At 42.1% G+C, this 23,596-nt stretch overlaps 1 protein-coding gene across 12 annotated transcripts in view; it reads right to left on the bottom strand.

Moving 5' to 3' along the window:
* Window positions 1-1,141: 1,141 nt before the first annotated feature.
* Window positions 1,142-23,596, bottom strand: part of TTC3 (tetratricopeptide repeat domain 3) — a 140,628-nt gene continuing 118,173 nt past the window's right edge. For all 12 annotated transcript variants that reach the window (XM_032629851.1, XM_032629854.1, XM_032629860.1 and 9 more), the window contains 11 exons: window positions 22,799-22,938; window positions 20,660-20,728; window positions 19,614-19,710; window positions 17,812-17,912; window positions 13,581-13,671; window positions 13,072-13,173; window positions 10,359-10,696; window positions 7,997-8,123; window positions 7,684-7,818; window positions 3,840-3,932; window positions 1,142-2,663 (listed from right to left, as the gene is read on the bottom strand). In XM_032629851.1, the coding sequence (XP_032485742.1) occupies window positions 2,589-2,663; window positions 3,840-3,932; window positions 7,684-7,818; window positions 7,997-8,123; window positions 10,359-10,696; window positions 13,072-13,173; window positions 13,581-13,671; window positions 17,812-17,912; window positions 19,614-19,710; window positions 20,660-20,728; window positions 22,799-22,938 (1,368 nt within the window). In that variant the 3' untranslated portion in view covers window positions 1,142-2,588. The remainder of the gene's footprint in view (window positions 2,664-3,839; window positions 3,933-7,683; window positions 7,819-7,996; window positions 8,124-10,358; window positions 10,697-13,071; window positions 13,174-13,580; window positions 13,672-17,811; window positions 17,913-19,613; window positions 19,711-20,659; window positions 20,729-22,798; window positions 22,939-23,596) is intronic.

The raw sequence follows: 23,596 nt of genomic DNA, 5'->3' as shown, positions 1-23,596 counted from the left end.
TACAATTATTTTTTAATAAAGTTTGATGATTAACGTTTATCAAGTTTGACTCAAGTTAAAACACCAGAAATGTATTTCCTGTTCCTTTCACGAAGGGTCCTAATGGAGATGGTTGTGGTCCTCACTCAGACAAGCCTTCCCGTCTACTTCGCTGTCTTCCCTTTTTATCAACCTCACCAGCAAGCACCTCATATGATGATGAAAGAAATTTCCACCTTGCCATCATTTCTTCTACCTGTTTCCTTTAATCCATTTTTCCAGAGTGACATCTGATTGAAAAACTACCTAAAATAATTTCGTTGCTTCAGTTTTGTGGTGTGATCACTTTCCCCACCTGTTTCCACTCTACGGTCTTTGAAATTACCTTCAAAGTGTAGTAACATTTTGCCATGCTGGGGTACCATTTCAATTTTATATTGGATTATGCATTATTTATAGCACAGATTAAACTTTTCAGCAGGGAAAACAATCCAAACTCTTAGGAACAGTCATTGTTTTAAGTTATACGCTATTTTCAATTAAATGCTACCGGATTAAAGACACAGACTGATAATATTGGCTTTTTTCAATCATCTCTTAGTGCTCAGCATACCAGAAGGTCCTCTAAAAGGGAAACCCTTCTCATGAATCCACAAGGACCAAAAGGTCCTTGAAATCTGGCCCAATCTAAAACATCCACAAGCATATTTGGTCCATGCCAAATGGTTTTGGACAGGATCAAATATCAAGGACATTTTGGTGTGGACCAAATGTCTGCTAACCATCCACAAGTCCTCAAAAAAGTCAATACTGAGAAATGCAATTTGATTAACTCTCACATTTTCACGTGTATTCACATGAAAAACCTCTCATTCTAGCCTAAACAGTAAACTCTGCCATCTCTGTATAATCTTTCCATTCACAAATTTCAACAGCCAATCTTGTGAACTTGAGTTTAGCAACCTCTGTTTAGGCACAGAGGATGTCTTTGATCCAGGCTCTAAAATGTCCTAAGACCTCTTGGTTAGACTCCTCAGACGTACCATGGCTCTTCTTTCCAAATGAAGTCACCTTTTAAAATGTCAGCGTAATATATGTCTTGAATTTTCAAGTAGAATACTTTAAATTATTTGACAAAGAACAGATAACACGACAGTAAACTGATGTTATTTTAGAATGCTTTTTATTTCGACACTTACAGGACATGTGTAAGGCATGTTCACAAGTATTTGTTTGAAGTTATGTACAAAACACGTTCTCTTTCTCTCCAGCTGCTCTTCTTTCCCTTTGTACCTGCTGCTACAAACTGGGCCCTGTGTATCTTCATATCTACAAGTCCTCAGTTATTCTGAACATGCAGACAATGTTTTAGGGACTTGCTTCAAAATATGAAGGAAGCTTCTATGCACTAAGTCACTAAGACATCAAAACTCACAGGGAACCAAGGCAGAGGGAAGCGACCAAATCAGCTCATGAACTTGGGACTGTGAGCATCTAGGGGGTAACAAAGAACACATGGAAAAACATTTTTTGACCCTTCCTGTTTGAGAGAAATGGAATGTGTCCAGAATTCATGTTTCTGTATTTACTACTACTGCCTATGAAGTCACTACAGAGAACTAATTTTTTAACAGTTTCTAATGCAGTTACAGTTTTGTTCTCAGGCCACAGTACAAGAGAGCATGCATTACTTTACACAAATGTCAAACACCGAACAATTGTAACAGGGACTCCTCAGGACTAATTACACAAGTGTCTCTTTTTGGTGGTAGGATAAGGAAAGTGCCCACTGTGTGCTGGACAGAGACACCCAAACACCTGTTGTCTAACTCATAAAGAGGGACAACATCCCTAGTGAGAATAGAGAAGTATTCAGAGTAGGTTCCCAATGTGGGGCTGGGATAATGGATATGGAGCCTCAATTTTAGGGGTTAAAATAAGTCTTGGCTGATGTTAATAAGTTTATTGTGTGATTTTCAAAAATCATTATGTCTTTAAAATATGAAAAACAAGCACTTATAAATCTACTGGGGAGAAATAAAATAATGAAATGAAAAATCAAAATCACTTGAAGAGGAGATCTGAATGAACCTTTTGGTCTGAATCAGCCAATATTTTAACATCAACTACAACCTAGTCAAGTGTGGTTTGCTTAAGCCCATTTTTTAAAATGCAGAATCTTTAAGGAAAAACGTAGGCATTTGTTTAGGAATACTGATCTCAAAAAACTTTAACGTGGGGCACTTTAAACGATCAAGGCTACTTATAATTTAAGTCCTGCTTTGAGGCACTCACCATATTTTCCTTCCATCTCAGAGAGCACCTCTGCAGCAGCCCCAGCCATATAAGGATGCGGTCACACATGACTTTATCAGCCACCATTTGGCGATTATTAAGTGGCTAGTCAGAGTTGGGAAATTACTTACTGTTAGCTGTTCTAAAGATTTCCATTTATTAGCACTGTGAAGCACGGTGCAAAGAATCTTCACATGTTGCTTTTTATATCAAAGGTAGTATATTGTTATTCTTCCAACTCAACAAACAGTACATACTCTTTAGTGAACTGTAACTACCTAGAACAGTGGGTGGGCCTCTTCCAGAAGGGCAGGCTACTCTTCTGACAGGAGATCATGAGCCAGGCAGGCTGGGCAAGTGCTCTGCTCCTTAAGCCATTGCTTGAAGCACTGAAATGAGAAAAGACAATTAGCCAGTGCCTTTAGGAGCACATGGAACCTCAGCCCTCCTGTACCACTCGCCTCAGCAGACACGGCTAACTTCACTGTGACATTTGGTAGGGCCTGGAGCCACCCAACATCCAGGGACACCAGAGCCTGCTCAGGGTAGGAGTCTGGACCAAGCTCCAGGAACAAAGAAACCCACCTCAGAATGTGACCTTGAACACTCAGGGCCTGACCTTGGGGCATGGCCTTGCCCTCCCATCCCCACACCCTGCTCCAGTCTCGTGCTTCAGCCACTCTGACTTCTAGAGGCTGGCCCTTGGACTCACCCTGTCTGCCTGGTCTTGTTCCTTGCCCATCCCACCGGCCTGCACGCCACACAGCCTCACAGGAGCCTGTCTACCCAGCGTGCTCCCAGCTGGCCTGCTGCTGCTACAGAGCCGAGTGTGTGTGTAAGTTCGAGAGCCCAGGCAGGATGCCCCTACCCGGGAAGGAGGGAGAAGGCAGGCCGCGCGGGAGACTGCACGCTGTGTGGACTCCTTCTAGTGAGTGTACCGTGTGTACCCCTTTTCTCAGGGATTCCTACACTGACAGGGCAGAGACCTGATCTGCTCTAACCCAGCAGCAGGGGTGCAGGACAAATGCTCACAGCACCCAAAACACCAAAACAGTTACCACAAATCTTGGAAGGGCACAGGCCAGAATCTCCCAGGATCAGGCACAGTGGACCCAGTTAAGTTCAGTTTTTCTCCTCCGAAATGTTAAACTTACTTCACCTGCTGCAGTAAATTGACAAACTGCTGCACTGTGATCTGTCTGACCGTGCAGATAAGAAACTGGTGCGTATAAAAAACTGACTTCTAAAAAAAAAAAAAAAAAACTGACTTCTAAGGAACTAGTACTGCTGTGACTTTCAGCAACTGATGGGGCCAACTGCTCTTCTGCACTCGTGACATAGCGAAGACGACAGTGTGCACAGTGCACGCCGCAGGGCCCAGGAATCTGCTCCCCTTCCTGCAGCATCAATGTTTGGGAGGGAGACAATCATCACAGACATGAGGAGGTTTAGAAAGTGCTTTGAAAATGCAAGTACTGAAGCTTAGAAAACAAAGTCCCTTTTTATTTTCAAAATACTCCATAGACAAAATGCATGACATGAGGATGGCCAAGGAGAACTCTTACCCCTTTGTGAAACTTGTGCCCACATTTCAGCACACGTACATTTTTGGATTTGAATACTTCTAGGCATATTTCACAGGAATTTGCACCGGACACCTGTCAAAACAAATGCATCTCAATAGTAAAGAATAACTAAATTTCTCCTTACTACATGAGCTCTTCTTACAAGTGGCCTTCCAGAACTTTCACAGCTAAGGTGGAAAATTATTCTCAATTATAGTTAAGGAGACTGAGGGAACAACTTATTTTCTAATAACATTTCTTAGGAAAAAATGAAGTTTTACTTTTCTCAGAGAAAAAAATGTTTTATGTGGTTAACTCATTCCCAGCTAAAATACTACAAATACCTACTTACCCCAACCCATACCTAAATAAAGTATGGTACTAGCTGAATATTACAAATTAATTGTTCATCTAATTATCTAACAGTTGGAGACAGTAATAAATTATGACATCTCTACACTATGGATTATCGTGGGGCTGATTAAAATCATGACGGAATTCCATAATCCGTGACGTGGCAAGTTAGTCACAAAAACTCTCTGAATAGAAGTAGGCTACAGAACAGTATGTATCATATGATTATATAATTCAATATTTTAAAAATAGAGAGAATGTGTATATATAGAGATGCCTAGAAAAGAGTCTGGAAAGATATAAAATGTTAACAGTAGTTACTGGCTACTTTGGTTGAGAGATTTAACTTTTTTCTTTGCTGTTTTTCTAAAGTTTCCATGAATGTGGATTACTTGTATAAATCAAAACAAAACAAACTGACGGCTCATCCAGCAAACATCCATAGTCAGGGACTGTGCGGGGCACAGTGACACAGAGATGAACGGGAGGGCTTCCGGCCCTAGCCGCTCCCAGTCTGGTGAGCACAGACAGCGTGCTCTGTGTGAAAGCAGAGGGCCAGCCTAGAACACCAGGCGTGAAGCTCTCCCTATGGCTCACAGCACTCACCCCACACGCATCATTAACTTTGACTCTCACTCCCCATCTTAACTCTGAGCACCCTGAAGGCAGGAAGTGGCCTTGCTTATCTGTGTTCCTAGCAGCTGGCAAGGAACCTGGTCCCAAACTGAGACTCCATAAACTGTCAAGAAAGTGAATGAATGCAGCCCTGGCAGTGGGTTAAGGTCAGGGAGTGCAGCTGGGGGCAGTGCCTGAAGGCTATGACGCCCTGAACTGCTGCACGGGGTTTTCTCTTTCCCATGGCACTGTTGCCGCTGCAGCAATGGGTCAGATGTGCTCTCACTCCTCTCTGTGGCCCCCCAGGGAAGGGTCTGGAAGGAAATGTGGCGGTGTCAGCCCTGGGGAAAGGGCAGGTTAAGGCCTCTGCAAAGTTCAGAAAAATTCATGGTTAACTTGACTGTTTCCTAGTATGGAAAAGTGGGCACAATATATTTCTAATTGAAAAAGAAAACCCCCCCACACACAAATATATGCACAGTTGACTAAATTCAGTAGACACACAGATACAGAAGAGTTTAGAAAAATATAGACTGATGTGATAGTACTGGTTACCCTTAGAGGGTGGGTTTTGGGGTTCTTTACATGCTCTCTTTATTTGGATTTTCTATTATGAACCACAAAACTTTTATAATTTAAAAATACAAAGCAGGGACTTCCCTGTGGCGCAGTGGTTAAGTATCTGCCTGCCAATGCAGGAGGTATGGGTTCGAGCCCTGGTCCAGGAAGATCCCACAGGCCGTGGAGCAACTAAGCCTGTGCATCACAACTACTGAGCCTGTGCTCTAGAGCCCGCGAGCAACAACTACTGAAGCCCACACACTCTAGGGCCCGTGAGCCACAACTACTGAGCCCACGTGCCACAACTACCGAAGCCCACACGTCTAGAGCCCATGCTCCGCAACAAGAGAAACCACCGCAATGAGAAGCCCGCGCACCACAAGAAAGAGTAGCCCCTGCTCGCCGCAACTAGAGAAAGCCCGCGCACAGCAACAAAGACCCAACACAGCCAAAAGTTCATTAATTAAAAAAAAAAAAAGCAAATTACTTTTAATCTTTAAAAAACTACCTATGATTAGCAAATTAAGTCCCAGTTTCAATACATATTATTCTTATAAGTCAGCTTTTACACCTTTATTACTATCAACATCAACCATGAAGTAGAAAGCAGTCTCTTCCCAAAAGGTGATTATGGTCTATCTTGGGATGGCCAACAAGCACACAGACGCACGCGTGCACACACGCACACACACGCACACAAAGGAGTTCACACGCACACTCACACATCAATGAGAACGCTAAGAAGTTGACCTGGTTGTTCGACCACAGAGCACGTGACCAGCAGGAACACCCCTGAGAGAGGGAGGGGACTCCAGCCAGGCTTTGCAGGAATGCTCTGTAGGATCACAAGCTTTCCCTTTGGGGTGAGACCCTCTGGGACCTGAGTGTATGTGATGCAGAAAGTCTCCAAAGGGTAGCGGAAAGTGAAAATGTATGGGAGGCATAAAAACGAGTTCACAAAAAAGATTCACTGCTTAGCACAAGTCAGCAAACCAGCACTCTTTGTGCAGTCTTGCACTGCTGACTGTGCTATGGGGCCTGCAACTCTTCTAATTTCAATTTCACCTGAACGGTGATACTGTAGCTGGACAAAAAAGGGAAATGTGGGGGCTTCCCTGGTGGCGCAGTGGTTAAGAATCCGCCTGCCAATGCAGGGGACACGGGTTCGAGCCCTGGTCTGGGAAGATCCCACATGCCGCGGAGCAACTAGGCCCGTGAGCCACAACTACTGAGCCTGCGCGTCTGGAGCCTGTGCCCCGCAACAAGAGAGGCCGTGACAGTGAGAGGCCCGCGAACCGCGATGAAGAGTGGCCCCCGCTTGCCGCAACTGGAGGCAGCCCTCGCACAGAAACGAAGACCCAACACAGCCAAAAATAAATAAATAAATAATAAATCTATAAAAAAGGGAAATGTGCTCCGCACCAGAATTCAATCTGAAGCCCACGGCTGTGAGCCGCCAGGCGGCCATCTCTCTTCCAGCCACACGTTCAGCCGGTCCCTAACGCACAGTTCCCAGCACGAGCTGGTCAGTGCGCTGAGGACGCTGTCGTCAAATCGAAGGAAGAAACGCTGGCAAGATGCGCGAGCCACCTGTGCCTCGGATTCCTCATTCACAGACAGTTATAATGCCCTGTCAACTGACATCACAGATGTAACAGCATTTTATAAAAAGTTCTGTGTAACTGTAATATTCTCATTGTCTGAAAGGACAACAAACAATCTAAATCAGTATATCAAATTAAAGGCAAGTTAATTTAACGGGCTCAATCCTGTGTGCCCCCCCGCGCCCCTTGATGGGAGAGAGAAGGGAAGCAACCAGCCTTTCCCGAGCACAGCACTTGACTCTGCCTATTCTACTTCAGCACTTCATCCCCACGACGACCCGAACAAGCAGATATGATTCGAGCTCACAGTGTTATTAAGTGATGGAACCAAGTCTGTGTTATTCCAAAGCCCATGGTCACACATAGAAGAAAATTATCCAAAAATCAAATTTTCCAACTATTCACACTTGATATAAAAAGGGAATTTATCTGACCATCCACAGGCCCAGTTCCCACAATGTGGTCACAGCTCTTCTTGTCACTACATGCAGGGGCCCCGAGCTACCCGTGGAAGTGGAGAGACAACCTCGCCATTCACTGGCTCTCCTAATGAAACACTCAAGTACATCTAAACTTGGTTTCCAATTTCAAGATCAAATAAATTCAATCTAGAAAAATGGGGCTAAATCATGGATTAATAGTTCTGTTTCCTTCTTGTTCTTCATCAGAAGAAGAGAACTGACTCTTATGGTCATACATGCAACACTCACAGGGACGTTGTCTGTCTTCTGCCCCTGGCTTTCGGGTGATGATCCAACAAGCACGGAGGGCGGGCCCTGGGTGGCCCTGGTCACAGAAGCAGCAGAGCTGGGCTCAGATGGCCTCCTGTCCTTTCCTGGATTCGGCTGCAGCAAGAACATGGAGCAGGGAGGCAAGTTCAGTTACCCAAAAACTTGACCCTCTTCTATCTACTGAATTGCTCTCCATTTTTGGGTTGGAAGCATTTTCCCCCACAATTCTCTTATTTTATAAATAAATAAGAATAAAGTAGAACATTTTATTGAATCTAAATGAAATACTGACCTTTTTCTTTTTCTCTTCATCTAGAATGTGTTCTGTCACTCTTTGGACAATTTCGTCAATACTCAATCCAGAGAGCGAGTTCTTGTTTTTGTTCCTCACTTTTTTAATAAAACCAGCAAGCTCGGTGCTGAAAGGGAAAGTGGGAATAATGTCAAGAGAAAGTTAAAGTTTTCTGCTGCAAAGAAATGTTATAGGCCAATATTAACCCAAAAGCAAAAAGAAACAAAATCAAATACACACAAATAATTCATTTGTAGACAACAACAGTAACTGTATATAGAGAGCAGCAAAATCAATCTTTCAAAGCACTATGAAAATTCCAATATTATTTCTAAATATTTGTTTTAATAGACTTTCAAAGTAACAGTGTATCTGATAGATCCATTTGAGATCTCCATCTCTACTTAGAAACCTGACTTCTTACAGCCTGGATATACTGTAGCTTGAAGCAAAATCAATGAATGATCAGACGCCACTGGATCTGACTTGAAATCAATAAAATCTCTTTCTATCTAAGAACAAACTAGTTTTGTTGACTTCTTCCCTTTAAAAATCTAACCAACAGGGCTTCCCTGGTGGCGCAGTGGTTGAGAGTCCGCCTGCCGACGCAGGGGACACGGGTTCGTGTCCCAGCCCGGGAAGATCCCACATGCCGCGGAGCGGCTGGGCCCGTGAGCCATGGCCGCTGAGCCTGCGCGTCCGGAGCCTGTGCTCTGCGACGGGAGAGGCCACAGCAGTGAGAGGCCAGCGTACCGCAAAAAAAAAAAAAAAAAAAAAAAACTAACCAACAACAAAGTTTTCAAAGCCTGAATTTTTCATAGGTAGCAGTGGATGTGATTTATATCGTTAATCAATAGGAACTTGGTATCTGTAGCACTAATACCTCATATGCTTTAACATGCAGAAAATTAGGATGCATATCTATTTGGTGGTTTATATTCTGCCAGATTTAGTCAGGATTGCAAACAATTTTATTTGTAATGTACTTTTGGTAATTACAACCTGACTATTTTTACTAATTTGCATGGTAATTGCTATTGAGAGAACTTACAATGTTTATCAAACTTAGGCAGGGCTAAACATGCCCATGTGCAGACAAGATATACTTATTTCCAAATGGGCAGGGCTCCACTGACAAATGCAAAACATCAAATTTGGCCAATCATAATTAACTACTGTGTTTCAAAAGTATAATCTCAAAGACTGTGACTAATATCGTGTCAAAGACAGAAATAACAAGGGAGGTGCAGAGGGTCAATTCTGGATGTGGAATCCTCTCTTCTGAGCTGTATCCCAGAGACATTCCCTCCACTTCACCTTCTCTCCAGGCTGAGACCAGTACCTCTGTCCCCTCGCACCAATCTGGAGTGAGGTCAGAGGTTGATGCAGAAGCACTGCTGAAGTGCCTGAATGACAACTCTGGCTGACTTAGTTAAAAGCAGCTCTCCCCATTTGCAGCAACATGGATGGACCTAGAGACTATCATACTGAGTGAAGTAAGTCAGACAGAGAAAGACAAATATATGATATTGCTTATACATGGAATCTAAAAAAATGGTACAAATGAACTTATTTACCAAACAGAAATAGTCACAGACATAAAAAACAAATCTATGGTTTCTGGGGGGGTGGGAGGGGATGAATGGGGAGACTGGGAGTGACACATACACACTATTATATATAAAATAGATAACTAATAAGGACCTACTGTATAGCACAGGGAACTCTACTCAATACTCTGTAATGACCTACATGGGAAAAGAATCTAAAAATGAGTGGATATACGTAAATGTACAACTGATTCACTTTGCTGTACACCTGAAACTAATACAACACTGTAAATCAACTATACTCCCCCCTCCACCGCCCGCCAAAAAAGCAGCTCTCCTCACCCTCATGAGGATCCCTTTGTAACATGCTCACACACCTGACTACTAGCCTCGTCAGCCTCACACCTCTAACAAATCGGAGGTGCTGTCCAACAAGGTGTTAAGTTGCTGTTGCCTTCGTGGCTATATGTGGGATTTTTTTCCCTGAAATAATACTGTAAAACTAATGTTTTGCAGTCATTTAGTGATTCCATAACTAGTGTTGGAGAATTACTGAGTTCATCTAAATCTTAGCAAACTGCCATGGGTTCTGATGAGTATTGATTAACCAGTGTTCAATGTTTTCAATCTATTGGTTTGAAACTGCTCACTTCTATGTTTACAAAAGGAAAAAGTGCAGCGCTTGTCTTTCTGAGTAAAACAATTATGCAGTTCTTTCCACTTCAGCCCCTAATTGGCTGTAATGTTATCTAATCAGGAAACCTCAGTTCAATACAGCACTCAACAGAGTTGCAGACATTTCAGATTCGTACCTGCTGTAACAGGGGAACACCACTGACAGGTGCTCAATAATACTATTGAACGGTTTCTTTGGAGACTGGCTTGAACGGGTGGCACGTCCTGGAGCACCAGGTAACTTCTGATCAGCCACCGGGCTTGGCTCTGACTGAGCTGCCTGGCCGGCGCTCTCACATTCTGGCAGCCGGCCGGCTTCTGGCTCACAGGAGGGCGACTCCACTGGGCCACCAGTAGCAGAGACCAGACTTGATTCTTCGGGAACCGCTGTTCGGTCTCCAGTCCTGTGACTTGTAGAAGTGGAGGGGCCTTGATCATCGTGGTCTGAAGACTCAGGAAGTAACTTAGGATGAACCTACAAGGAACACACCACAGTGGCTGGATCACTAAGAGTGACATCCGTGAACAAAGACTAACAATTAAGCACAACTATAATAAAACCTGGCTGCTCAAGTGCACAGCATTTGAATTACAACAAATTAAATGTTTTGTTCTTAAAAATTGCTGGCCACCTTCTCTTTCTCAAAATGAGCTCTTCATGGCCCCACACTGCTGGCTTCCGTCCCATCCGCTGGGCCCCTGGCTCAGCTCTCCCCACAGCCCTGCCGCCGTGTACGCCTGAAGTGCTGCTGCCCCTCACGTTGCCAGAGGTGCAGCCTCCACCCCACCCGTGCTACGCCCTAGCGTTCCTCGGTGACTGTGTGCCCACTTTTTTTTTTTTGGCCGCGCAGTGCAGCATGTAGTATCTCAGTTCCCCGACCAGGGATCGAACCCATGCCCCCTGCAGTGGAAGCGCAGAGTCCTAACCACCGGACCGCCAGGGAAATCCATAATGCCCACTTTTAAAAAGATTCGAGTCTAGAATATCTTCTTGAGATCCAAATCTGCACATCCGAACTTCCTAATGGGCAGATCCACGTGGGTGACTGATTCCAAGGCCACTCAAGCCCTACGTCTTCAACACCAGCCTCAGGGTGGTCTCCTCACCCTGCTCTTCCTCCGACGCCACTTCACTGACAGAAACCCAGAGTCATCCTCAAGATTGTTGGCCTTACGATCTCACAAGCAGCACCACTCTTTTTTTTTTTTTTTTGCGGTACGCGGGCCTCTCACTGTTGCAGCCTCTCCCATTGCGGAGCACAGGTTCCGGACGCGCAGGCTCAGCAGCCATGGCTCACGGGCCCAGCCGCTCGGCGGCATGTGGGACCCTCCCGGACCAGGGCACGAACCCGCGTCATCTGCATCGGCAGGCGGACTCTCAACCACTGCGCCACCAGGGAAGCCCCAGCACCACTCTTTCATCTGACCTCCTGCACATCCCTCAAATCTGTTCTCTTCCCTGCAGCCCCACTGCCTCTCTGACCTGGGACACGGCTGGGGGCAGTGAGCTGTAGCTGGTTGACTGGAAATCGCCCCCTCAGCTCCCTCTCCCACCACATCTCCACACTGCAGTCAAGTTGATTGTCAAGTACAATGTTGATGTCGTTCCCTAACTGGAAATTTATACTGGCTTCTTAGTGACCTGAGGAGAAGTCCACACTGCTAAACACACCTTACACCTTAATAAGGCTCCCTTTGTTCCGGCCCGTGGGCACGAGATTATAATCTTTCTCCCTATAGCCCCCTTTGTCATCGTGGACTCCTTTTACTGCTATGAAAGGAGTGTATTCTCTTTTTTCCTAGCCTCCAAATATGCTGCTTCTTCCACTGGGAACACTTTGACCCTGCAAACATCACACCACACAACCCTCCTCAAACACACACCCCTTTTTACTCCTTTTGCCTGGTTAATTCCTATTCCAGATCTGTGACTCACTGAGACTTCCAACAGCGGAGCTTCTGCCAAGGCTTAGGCCTCTGGGTTAGATTAGTTCCTCCTAATTTATGCTGCCATAGCCTTCTATGTTCCTGTGAAAAATCTTGGCACACTTTGCTTATAATTATAGGTTTAAAGTCTCTCTTTCCCAAACCCATATGCACTTTGAGGGCACAGACCACATCTAATCTTGATCACCACTAAATACCCAATGAATGAACAGCACAGAAATGACACACAAAGTAAATCATTTTTAGGGGTACTTATTACTCAAGCTCCTGGCACACTGAGAGTTCTCAAGGAATCTTAAATTTTAAAGTTATATAAGCTAGAGTTAAAAATTAATGGTAAAATATTCTGTTGATATCTAATGCTTTTCCCCCTTCCGTATCTGCTATAAGAACTTGGAAACACTATAAATAAGTGATCTTTAATTCTAAATAAAACTCTTTCTTACTCAGTTCAATGGAGAGAAAAAACTTTTTCTACGGAGAGAAAAAAAACTGGTGCTCAACAGAAAATTTAATCAGTCCAAGGTGGCTAACTTTTTAACGTTTTACACCATTTTTTTTTTTGCAGATGAATCCACGGTAAGTATGAACGCTTAGTGTGCAAGGTATTGGGGAGGAAAAAGATGCTCAAGATGAGGCTTCTGACTGCAGCTCCAGAGCCTACAATCTAAGACGCTGAATGCATTGACAGAAGGGTCACAGGGTGAGGGGCAAATAAGGGCAGCCCTCACAGGGCTTAACCTAGTACTTAATAAAAACATGAAGGCAATTGTTAATCCATCTCATGCCCACTCCCAAAACAATAACAGCAAACTACTTTTGGCCAGTTAAGAAAGAAATTGTGCTTCACTCCTTTTCTGTTCTCTTTCCTTCAAAAAAAAAAAAAAAATGTAATAGACTTACTGTGTTACAGGCAGGAAACGAAAGCTCAGAAATCTGTACTTTAGAAAGTTCACTGAGCCGAGAACCATTTTTAATTGCTTCAATTTGTTCTTCAAACTGAGACTGTAGGTAGAAGGAAAAATGTTAACTTTTTCTAACAAATTCCAAGAGAAAACCACAGCTGTCAATTAATACTTTTTTCCCCTTACTATACATACATAACAAATGCTCAACCGTTTTCCAAGAAATATAACTGAGTTGCAAGGAAAGAAGTTCAAAATAAGTCCTTATTAATCAGAATGCTCTACAGCCTTATCAAACACAACTTTTCTAATCTTAACAATCAAGGCCTGAGTTTAAAGAGAGTTAAGAAGACAGCATTTCTTTCATGAAAAATTCTTAATTACAACAAAAAATAAATATTGTCTTTAACAGCTCAAAAAAGAAATAGTTTCAATATGACATGACCTCCTTAGAATTATAACCATCAGATAGATTTTGACAGAATTATAAAATACCTTATAACTTACCTTTGCTTTCTCAATTTCTTCTCTAACATTAGAAAGAAATGATTCCCATGAATGTATGTCAGATTCCATGACAGGATATGCTGCAGACTCACTGAGAAAGCAGAAAAATTTATAAAACTGCTAATGTCCACTTAAAGATTTTTTTAAATTGAAAGCACTAAAATACAAATGCAAATAAACATTTAAACACAAGAGAAACATGATCACACACAATAAAACAACTATTCTTAAAGAACTGTATATCTTACAGTCACTACACTTTAGGAAACTAACCGTTGATCTAATCCAAACCCCAAAACTGGTAGGCAGAGAGCAAATATTCTCCTGAATTTGAAGATCTGACACTCTTCGTTGGCATCTTCATATTTAACATCAAAGGCTATCTTTGTATTGAAAAACAAACCAAAAAATGGCAGCCTGGAAACATCCCAATAAAACCCTCGTCCCGATCTTACTGTAAAATAAAGGGTGGGTGTCTAACAGGCTATGTTAAACTTCTCAGCGCCTCATGAATCTGCTCCACTGAAAGTGACAGATAAGCTTTCTACTCCTAACTGAGAAGATCAGGAACACTACCGATCTGCGATGGTGTCAGTTCTCAGTATATGTCTTAAAGAAAAACCACAACATTGCTTTTATGGCTTTCCTCTTTTGCTAGCCTTGGTGGCATGAGCAGAATTAGCACAGAAGCCCTAAGAAAAAATGTCGTGTACTGTGAGGCTTAATAAAGAGTCAATACCACTAGGTAAAATGAGGCCTGAGATATCTTTGTTTCCCAGATGCACCACAATGCATAGCCCACAGCTGTGCTGCACACTGGCAACTGAACACCACGTGGTCTCAACCTCAGCTGTACTAGTCCTGTAATCTGAATCAGCATATCAATTTACCTTTTTTTTTTTTTTTTTTTGTGGTACGCGGGCCTCTCACTGTTGTGGCCTCTCCCGTTGCAGAGCACAGGCTCCGGACGCGCAGGCTCAGCGGCCATGGCTCACGGGCCCAGCCGCTCTGCGGCATGTGGGATCTTCCCGGACTGGGGCACGAACCCGTGTCCCCTGCATCGGCAGGCGGACTCTCAACCACTGCGCCACCAGGGAAGCCTCCTCAATTTACCTTTAATCAGAAAGGTTTTCTCACCTTTCTGAAAAAAACTTAATCTTGAAACATGCAATAAAGAACTATACAATAAAACTGTTTTTCCATAACCCACAGAATCTCTGGTTCAGCACTGAGGGTTTGAAATTTAAATCAAAAAGCACTAGGAATTAAGAATTCAAAATCTGTGTGTGGTCCCGTTTGTTATTTTTGTCTTTATTTCCATTTCTTTGGGAGGTGTGCCTAAAAGGACCTTGCTGTGATTTATGTTGCACAGCGTCCTGCCTATGTTTTCCTCTAAGAGTTTTGTAGCGTCTGGCCTTACATTTAGGTCTTTAATCCATTTTGAACTTATTTTCATGTATGGTGTCAGGAAGTGTTTTGCACAGCAAAGGAAACCATAAACAAGATGAAAAGACAACCCTCAGAATGGGAGAAAACATTCGCAAAGGAAGCAATGACAAAGGATTAATCTGCAAAATATACAAGCAGCTCATGCAGCTCAATATCAGAAAAACAAACGACCCGGGCTTTCCCTTGGTGGTGCAGTGGTTAAGAATCTGCCGGCCAATGCAGGGGACACAGGTTCGATCCCTGGTCTAGGAAGATCCCAGATGCCACAGAGCAACAAAGCCCGTGCACCACAACTCCTGAGCCTGCACTCTAGAGCCCACGAGCCACAACTACTGAGCCTGTATGCCAAAATGCCCACATGCTTTAGAGCCTGTGCTCCGCAACAAGAGAAGCCACGGCAATGAGAAGCCCGCGCACCACAACGAAGAGTAGCCCCCGCTCACTGCAACTAGAGAAAGCCCGCGCATAGCAATGAAGACCTGACACAGCCAAAAAATAAAAACAAATAAATTTATAAAAACAAAACAAAGGGCTTCCCTGGTGGCGCAGTGGTTGGGAGTCCGCCTGCCGGTGCAGGGGACACGGGTTCGTGCCCCGGTCTGGGAGGGTCCCGCATGCCGCGGAGCGGCTGGGCCCGTGAGCCATGGCCGCTGAGCCTGCGCGTCCGGAGCCTGTCCTCCGCAACGGGAGAGGCCACAACAGTGAGAGGCCCGCGTAACGCATAAAAAAAAAAAAAAAAAAAAAAAAAAAAAAAAAAAAACAAAAACCAAACCCAATCCAAAAATGGGCAGAAGACCTACATAGACATTTCTCCAAAGAAGATATACAAAGTGCCAACAAACACATGAAAGGATGCTCAACATCATTAATCATTAGAGGAATGCAAAACAAAACTTTAGTTAGGTATCACCTCACACTGGTCAGAATGGCCATCATCAAAAAATCTACAAACAATAAATGCTGGAGAAGGTGTGGAGAAAAGGGAACCCTCTTGCACTGTTGGTGGGAATGTAAATTGATACAGCCACTATGGAGAACAGTATGGATGTGCCTTAAAAATCTAAAAATAGAACTACCATATGACCCAGCAATCCCATTTCTGGCATATACCCTGAGAAAACCATAATTCAAAAAGAGACATGTACCACAATGTTCATCGCAGCACTATTTACAATAGCCAGGACATGGAAGCAACCTAAGTGTCCATCGACAGATGAATGGATAAAGAAGATGTGGCACGTATATACAATGGAATATTAGCCACAAAAAGAAACAAAACTGAGTTATTTGTAGTGAGGTGGATGGACCTAGAGCCTGTCATACAGAGTGAAGTAAGTCAGAAAAAGAAAGACAAATACCGTATGCTAACACATATATATGGAATCTAAAAAAAATGGTTCTATTGAACCTAGGGGCAGGACAGGAATAAAGATGCAGACGTAGAGAATGGACTTGAGGGCATGGGAAGGGGGAGGGTAAGCTGGGACGAAGTGAGAGAGTGGCATGGACATATATATACTACCAAATGTAAAACAGATAGCTAAGGGGAAGCAGCTGCATAGCACAGGGAGATCAGCTTGGTGCTTTGTGACCACCTAGAGGGGTGGAAAAGGGAGGGTGGGAGGGAGATGCAAGAGGGAGGGGATATGGGGATATATGTATTTGTATAGCTGGTTCACTCTGTTATACAGCAGAAACTAACACAACACTGTAAAACAATTATACTCCAATAAAGATGTTTAAAAAAACAAAAACAAAAACCTGTGTGTGGAATATGATAAAAGGACCAGATGAAAAGTAATCCCATGTGCAAAAAACTATACTGAAAAGTGCTAAATGCTAGACTGAAGGACACCCTCTAGGATTCCCAGGTAAACCTTATTCCAAAAGCAAAGCAAAAGAAAGAAAAGCAGGTAAAGATTACAGAGGGTTGAAAAAAAATGACCAGATATAAATATCTTTTGAAGTGACATGCCCATACTCTCCCATTAAGACTGTTAAGTGACTATTCTTATGGAAGGCAATTGTTTAAAAAGCCTTAAAAATGTGATCTTCATTCCAGAAATTTATTTATTGCATGGAAATGACTAATAATTTAGCTATAAGGATACTTGCTACAGTGCAGCTTTTATTAACAAAATGTGCAAACAACCCAACTCTCCCACTATAGTGGTGTTTAATAAATCATGACATGTTTGTACACTGGATTACTATTTAACCTTTTAAAATTAGGTTGGAGGGGGCTTCCCTGGTGGCGCAGTGGTTTAGAGTCCGCCTGCCGATGCAGGGGACATGGGTTCGTGCCCCGGTCCGGGAAGATCCCACACGCCGTGGCGCGGCTGGGCCCATGAGCCATGGCCGCTGAGCCTGCGCGTCCGGAGCCTGTGCTCCGCAACGGGAGAGGCCACAACAGTGAGAGGCCCGCGTACCACAAAAAAAATTAAAAAAATAAAAATAAATAAATAAAATTAGGTTGGAGAAGCATAATTATTGATATGAAAGGAGGATTCCTGTATACTACTTAGTGAAAACTATATATAATTTTTTTTTCAAATACTTAATGGATTTGCTGCAAAATATTAACTAGTTATAGCTCAATTAAGAATTAGGATAATTTTTATCCTTTTTGTTTACATGTTTTGATTTTTCTATAATTGAATATGTATTAACTATATTAACTATTAAAAATAAAGTAGTCCTAATGTAATTTTTTTCTTAAATCAGCCCTAACCTTTTTTTACCCAATGACACTTCTGGAAAGACACCTGCGACATCACAATACCTGCTCATTAGCTTCAGGTTCTTAAGAAATCCTTCGGCTTGTGACTCCATGTTCTGTAACTTATATACTTCCGTCTCCTTCCAGTTTTCGAGCACAGATACCTACCATTAGATTAAAGAATGTAAGTATTTTAAAACTAAAACTATTTTAAGGTTGGTAAAACAAACATTCTAAACCACTTTCAGGTTTCTCCTTAAATGACATATGATCAGAATCACCAGAACTTAATTATGTTATAATTTCTCTAAGGTGAACATGAATTAAAACTTTTGGATTTGAAAACAGAATAACAAGATGACAGTAAAATTATATACCTAAAATTATACTTTTCTCAGATATGAAACTTTCCACATGGCTTACTGCTTAAGCCATATACAAGCACAGAGCTAGGTTACCTACATGTAAATACCTGGTGTGCATAATCTATGGTCCTGTTCATGGTGAGCAGAGGGCCAGGACCCTGCAGAACCCTAAGGCTGAACCCTACCGAATTTAAAGGCCTCGGAAACAGACTTGTGGTTGCCAAGGGAGAGGGAAGTGGGGGTGTGTGTGTGGTGGGAGTTTGGGGTTAGCAGATGCAAACTACTATATATAGAATGGATAAACAACAAGGTCTTACTGTATAGCACAGGAACTATATTCAATATCCTGTGATAAACCATAATGGAAAAGAATATACAAAAGAATGTGTGTGTGTGTGTATATACACACACACACACACACACACACGTATAACTGAATCACTTTGTTGTACAGCAGAAATTAACACAACATGGTAAATCAACTATACTTCAATAATAAATAAATAAATAAATACAGAATAGCTGCATTAAAATAAAATAAAAGCCTCAGAGAAGTTGTTATCAGCAAGGGCATTAAAAGGTTCTAGGGCATGTTTTTAAAATTTTAGACTCTCTGCTGTGGCTCCCCGCACAAGCCAAGTGGCCATTTTTGTAAAAGTCACTGCAGGAAATGTAGACCTGCCTTGTTTTAATCCAGGTGTCAGTAACCTTGACAGGGCCCACCAGGCAAACCTGCTTGCCAAATGGTGATAAATGGGAACTGAATGACTTGGGAACAGAGATGCAGGCATAGTATCGGTAAAGTAGAAGTACTTGGACTATTTTTCCTTCCTTTCTTTATAAAAGCAGCTGCATAGCTGATATTTCACTGGAAGACTCATGTTTACAGACTGCATAAGCTAAGCTTTTCCTTACTTTCCTAGAATAATCATAGACACATACACAAATAAATAACATTTACTTCTCAATCAGAAAAACAAAGACAACCATATTTCAGGAACTAAATAAAATACAGCCAGAAGTCATTATTATTATTATTGTCTCAGTAGTTTCTCAAATAGTATACTGACATTGGTATATATTCTTCTGTGGGGAGGAGAGTATATTCTTAATAAATGGATTATTTTCAAGTTCCTTTTCTAGCACTGGCAAATAGATTTTATGGTTGGCCACTTCATGGTGCATCACTTGACTAAATATGATGAAGGCATTAACAGTGTAGAGCATGGAAAATGATTGAATTATGTTAAATAAGCAGGTTATAAAATGTGGTGTACACTATGAGTACAGCTATGTAATAAATAAGCACAAAGGTAAAAAATTTTAAAGCTACAGGCGAGGAGAGAGTGGTTGTTCCAGGGAGGTAGGATTATGGGTGAAAGGATATCCCTCAGCCTCCACACTTCCCAGCAATGCTGTCGTGCCTCATGTGTAATTAAACACAAAGTAAACAAATGATATCCTGCCATATCTGTCAGTCACCAAGTGTCCTGGGCTCACCTCTGCATCCACAGCCCTTTGAAGACTCTCTTCATAATGCTCTTTCTCTTTCTTTATACACTCTTCTATTTTCATTTTCTCATTCATAAATGTATTACTGCAAATATTAAAGAAAAAAATTATTGAAAAAGACTTAATCAGTGAGATCACAAAGGCTGAAGCCAGGTTAACTTTTAAGTCATGCCACAAAAAGACTTACACATCTTCTAGAGAAACTTCTTGCCTAATATTTGACTATATAATGCAAGACTCACATGTGCTCTTTGCACTTTACAAATGATCGAAGGAAGATGTGAAATTAAAAGTGAGTATTGGTGGGACTGCTGAGAAACTGGTTCACCATTTTTATGAGGTTAAGTCTAATCTGGCTACTGAGTTAGAAATTCTATTTTGACCCATATTACAAGGTAATAACCCAAAGGAAAAAAGCGATATGCACAAAGCTGTTCATGGCATTATAACAGCTTAAAAAAAACAAACAAACAAAAACCCGGCATGGACTATGACGTAAATGGAAATATGTGTATGAAACAATATTAAATAAGAAAAGCAGAATACAACTGCTTACTACTGAATACACTGGTTACCAGTAGGTACAAACATTTCTATTTATAAAGGTTAAAAGGAAACTTTTTATAGGTTCATAACAAAAATTCTTTAATAAATCTTTAATTGTAGAGTAAGAAACTACCATAATATAGTTGAGACTCTTATTTCAAGTAACACAAAAGTTTTTCAAACACATGTTTAGTTTCAGGTTAATTCAAGGGAAAAGAAGAGTAATCAACAATGATAAATTCAGGACATTTTTTACACCGACAATGTGAAACAAAAGGAGAAACATCATAACATAAAAATATTTAAAGAATAAATTTATTTAAATATTAATCTAAATAATAAAATAGAGAAATTTTTAAAAAGAGAAACATAATCATTTAAAAGAAACAGACAAGTAAAAATATATTTGGATGCCTCAGTAAGGGCAGACTGTGCCTCTGGTATTAAAAGTATAATAAGATGTTAAAATAAATTTAAGCTTAATTTGCCTGATTTCAAAGGACTGGTCCAGAAGTAATTCACGTTCCTTTTCCTTTCCAGCGTTTTCCTGGGTATACCTACAAGTAAGTATAATCATCAAATTTTAATTAATTTTCAAAGGTTTTTAAAAACACGATCTCACACAGTAAATTCCTATATCCATGCAAACATTTCTTGAATTCTTTACATTTATTTTTGTTTCATTTCTAATATCTTCTAAATAGGCAAAGAATTTGGACCATTTTCCTTTCGGGAAAATTTCCTTCTGCACCTGCAGGGCAGATCACCTTTTTTCTTCACTCTAAGTCGTATGTCTGCAGCAAAGATCTCCTGTCTCAGTCCTCTGTCAGGAGCACCTCCAGGGGCTTCAACATGAGACAGAGGAGTAAGGCGTCGGATCATCATCAGTTTAACAGTGGTTCTCTCTCAAAATGAAAACAGCCTTCTATTCTTTAAAACAGAACCTCGGGGCTTCCCTGGTGGCGCAGTGGTTGAGAGTCCGCCTGCCGATGCAGGGGACACGGGTTCGTGCCCCGGTCCGCGAAGACCCCACATACTGCGGAGCGGCTGGGCCCGTGAGCCATGGCCACTGAGCCTGCGCGTCCGGAGCCTGTGCTCCGCAACAGGAGAGGCCACAGCAGTGAGAGGCCCGCGTACCACCAAAAAAAAAAAAAAACAAAAAAAAACAGAACCTCAAGTCCAACTGAACACACACTCGCATGCACACAGTGGGACAATTCTTCAAAACAAACTTTGTAAATCTTTGATACTTAAGCAATGTTCTGTAGCAGGTGGGTTCTGCTTCTTCTTTCACGCTCACCTATACACCTGTTTAGTCATCTCTACTTACTAAAAAACCCACATTTCCACTGAGAACCAGGTTAAATGCCATTTCACTTCTTTTACAAAATAGTTCCTCTAAGTTCTCAATACTAGGTGGCTTTTCATGGAATTTCTGCCTTCTTTCATAATTGTCTCTGGCTTCTGCCACTGCACCTGCAACTTGCTCAGGACAACAAAATGTGGCAGAAGTGATGCTCTGGGCTTCCCTGGTGGCGCAGTGGTTGAGAGTCCACCTGCCGATGCAGGAGACACAGGTTCGTGCCCCGGTCCGGGAAGATCCCACATGCTGTGGAGCGGCTAGGCCCGTAAGCCATGGCCACTGAGCCTGCACGTCTGGAGTCTGTGCTCCGCAATGGGAGAGGCCACAACAGTGAGAGACCCACGTACCACAAAAAAAAAAAGCAGTGATGCTCTGACAGTTCTGGGTCTGAACCTTCAGAAGGGTGGGCAGCTTCCACTTCTGCACTCTTGGAAGCTCTTAGCCACCACATAAGCGGTCTGGCTACCATGATGGAGACCACATGGAGATATCAAATAGAAGAAGCCACATGGAGAGAGAGAAGGCCTGAAACTGCATAGGAAGAAAGAGGCCAAGTCACCCCAGCATCCCAGCTGAGCCCAGCCACAAGAGGAACCACTGACAAGACCAGCAGAAGAATGGTCCAGCCAAACAGCCCAGACTGCAAGAGCAGGATCAAATAAAAATTAATTTAAGCCACTGAGTTTCTGGTGTTTTGTTCAACAATAGATAACAATTAAGCTGAGGAATCATATGACATATCACTGTTTAGGGAAAAAGGGGTTAGGAATGGATCACAGAGAATCTTGAAACAAACCTGGTCCATCTGACAACTGCCTGGAATGTATTACCAAATCCTTCATATTACAGAACCAAATTTTAATAATTTAAAGATTCAGGATGGAAGTAATAAATAAAATGATCATCACAGAATCTTAGTGCTGGAAAGAACCTTAGATCTAGACAAGCCCCCTCATTTTACAATAAGGAAGAGGGGTTAAAGGTAATGTTCACAGTAAGAGGTGGTACTCAGACTGGAAGTTGGTTCTTTGTTGATCTGCAGTCTTACCTTTATGTAATTTATCTGCAAACATGGTAGGTTTATAAAAAGTTTTAGGTGCAATAATTCCCCAACAGATGTTCTTTAAAATGAAATGAAAATACCTAAAATTTTCACTTTACTTGATATAGCTTGAAATTGAATATCAAAAACGAAAAATAACCCAAAATATACCCCAATAATAAATAAATAAGTAAAAATCATTGACTTTCAAGTGTTACTTACATTTCACTGGCATTTAAAACCTTTTTCATCTTCTTCTTCAGTGCCTTTAGTCTCTCTTGGATTTCTTTTTTCTCCTGTTCCCATTTTTTAATTTCCTTTTCCAAATCTTCGAGAAACCAATCTAATTCTGTTTTTGAGATCTAAAAACATTTTAGAAAGTACCTAAATAAATGGGAAGATATACTTAAAAAAAAAAAGAGCCTGAAAGACTACAATTGTGGTGGTGTGCTAGCTTAACCAATGACTCCAGTTCCACAGAACACACACTCAGGAGCTGGCTGTATGTGCTACCCTGGCCGAGGCTGGACATAAAGTAGCACAATACACAGCCTCAGCCCTTAAACAAGGATGGAGAGAGACAAGACAGACTACCTGGTACTTGGGAAGGGCTTCTCAAAATCAGTGATATCTGATCTCTGTCTTAAAAAATGGGTCTGTCACATGGAGAATGGATTCCAAGTAGTGGCAACTGGTGAAGCAGAAGGTTAAAAGAGTAAGGCCTGTCTGTGCAAAAAAGCAAGAGGTGCTACATGGCTGGAGGACGAGGTGGGTGTTCAGAAGTCAGGGCACGGAAAATGGCATCTGAGGCACCTTGGGTTAAAATGATCAAGGGCCTTGTAAGCCATGCTAGGGAGTGTGGACTTTATCCTGCTGAAAACGGGAAGCCAGTGAAGGCTCTTAAGCAGGGTTGTGAGATGATGAGATTCCTATTTTAGAAAAATAACTGAAAGACAAAGAGGTAGACCAGGGTTAAGAGGGTGCATGAAGGAAGAGAACAGTGACTTTCACATTCTCTTG

Source organism: Phocoena sinus, chromosome 4 (genome assembly GCF_008692025.1).
Source record: "Phocoena sinus isolate mPhoSin1 chromosome 4, mPhoSin1.pri, whole genome shotgun sequence".
NCBI lineage: Eukaryota > Metazoa > Chordata > Mammalia > Artiodactyla > Phocoenidae > Phocoena > Phocoena sinus.
Note: the sequence above shows the minus strand (reverse complement) of the source record. Positions and strands in the feature narration are given on the sequence as shown.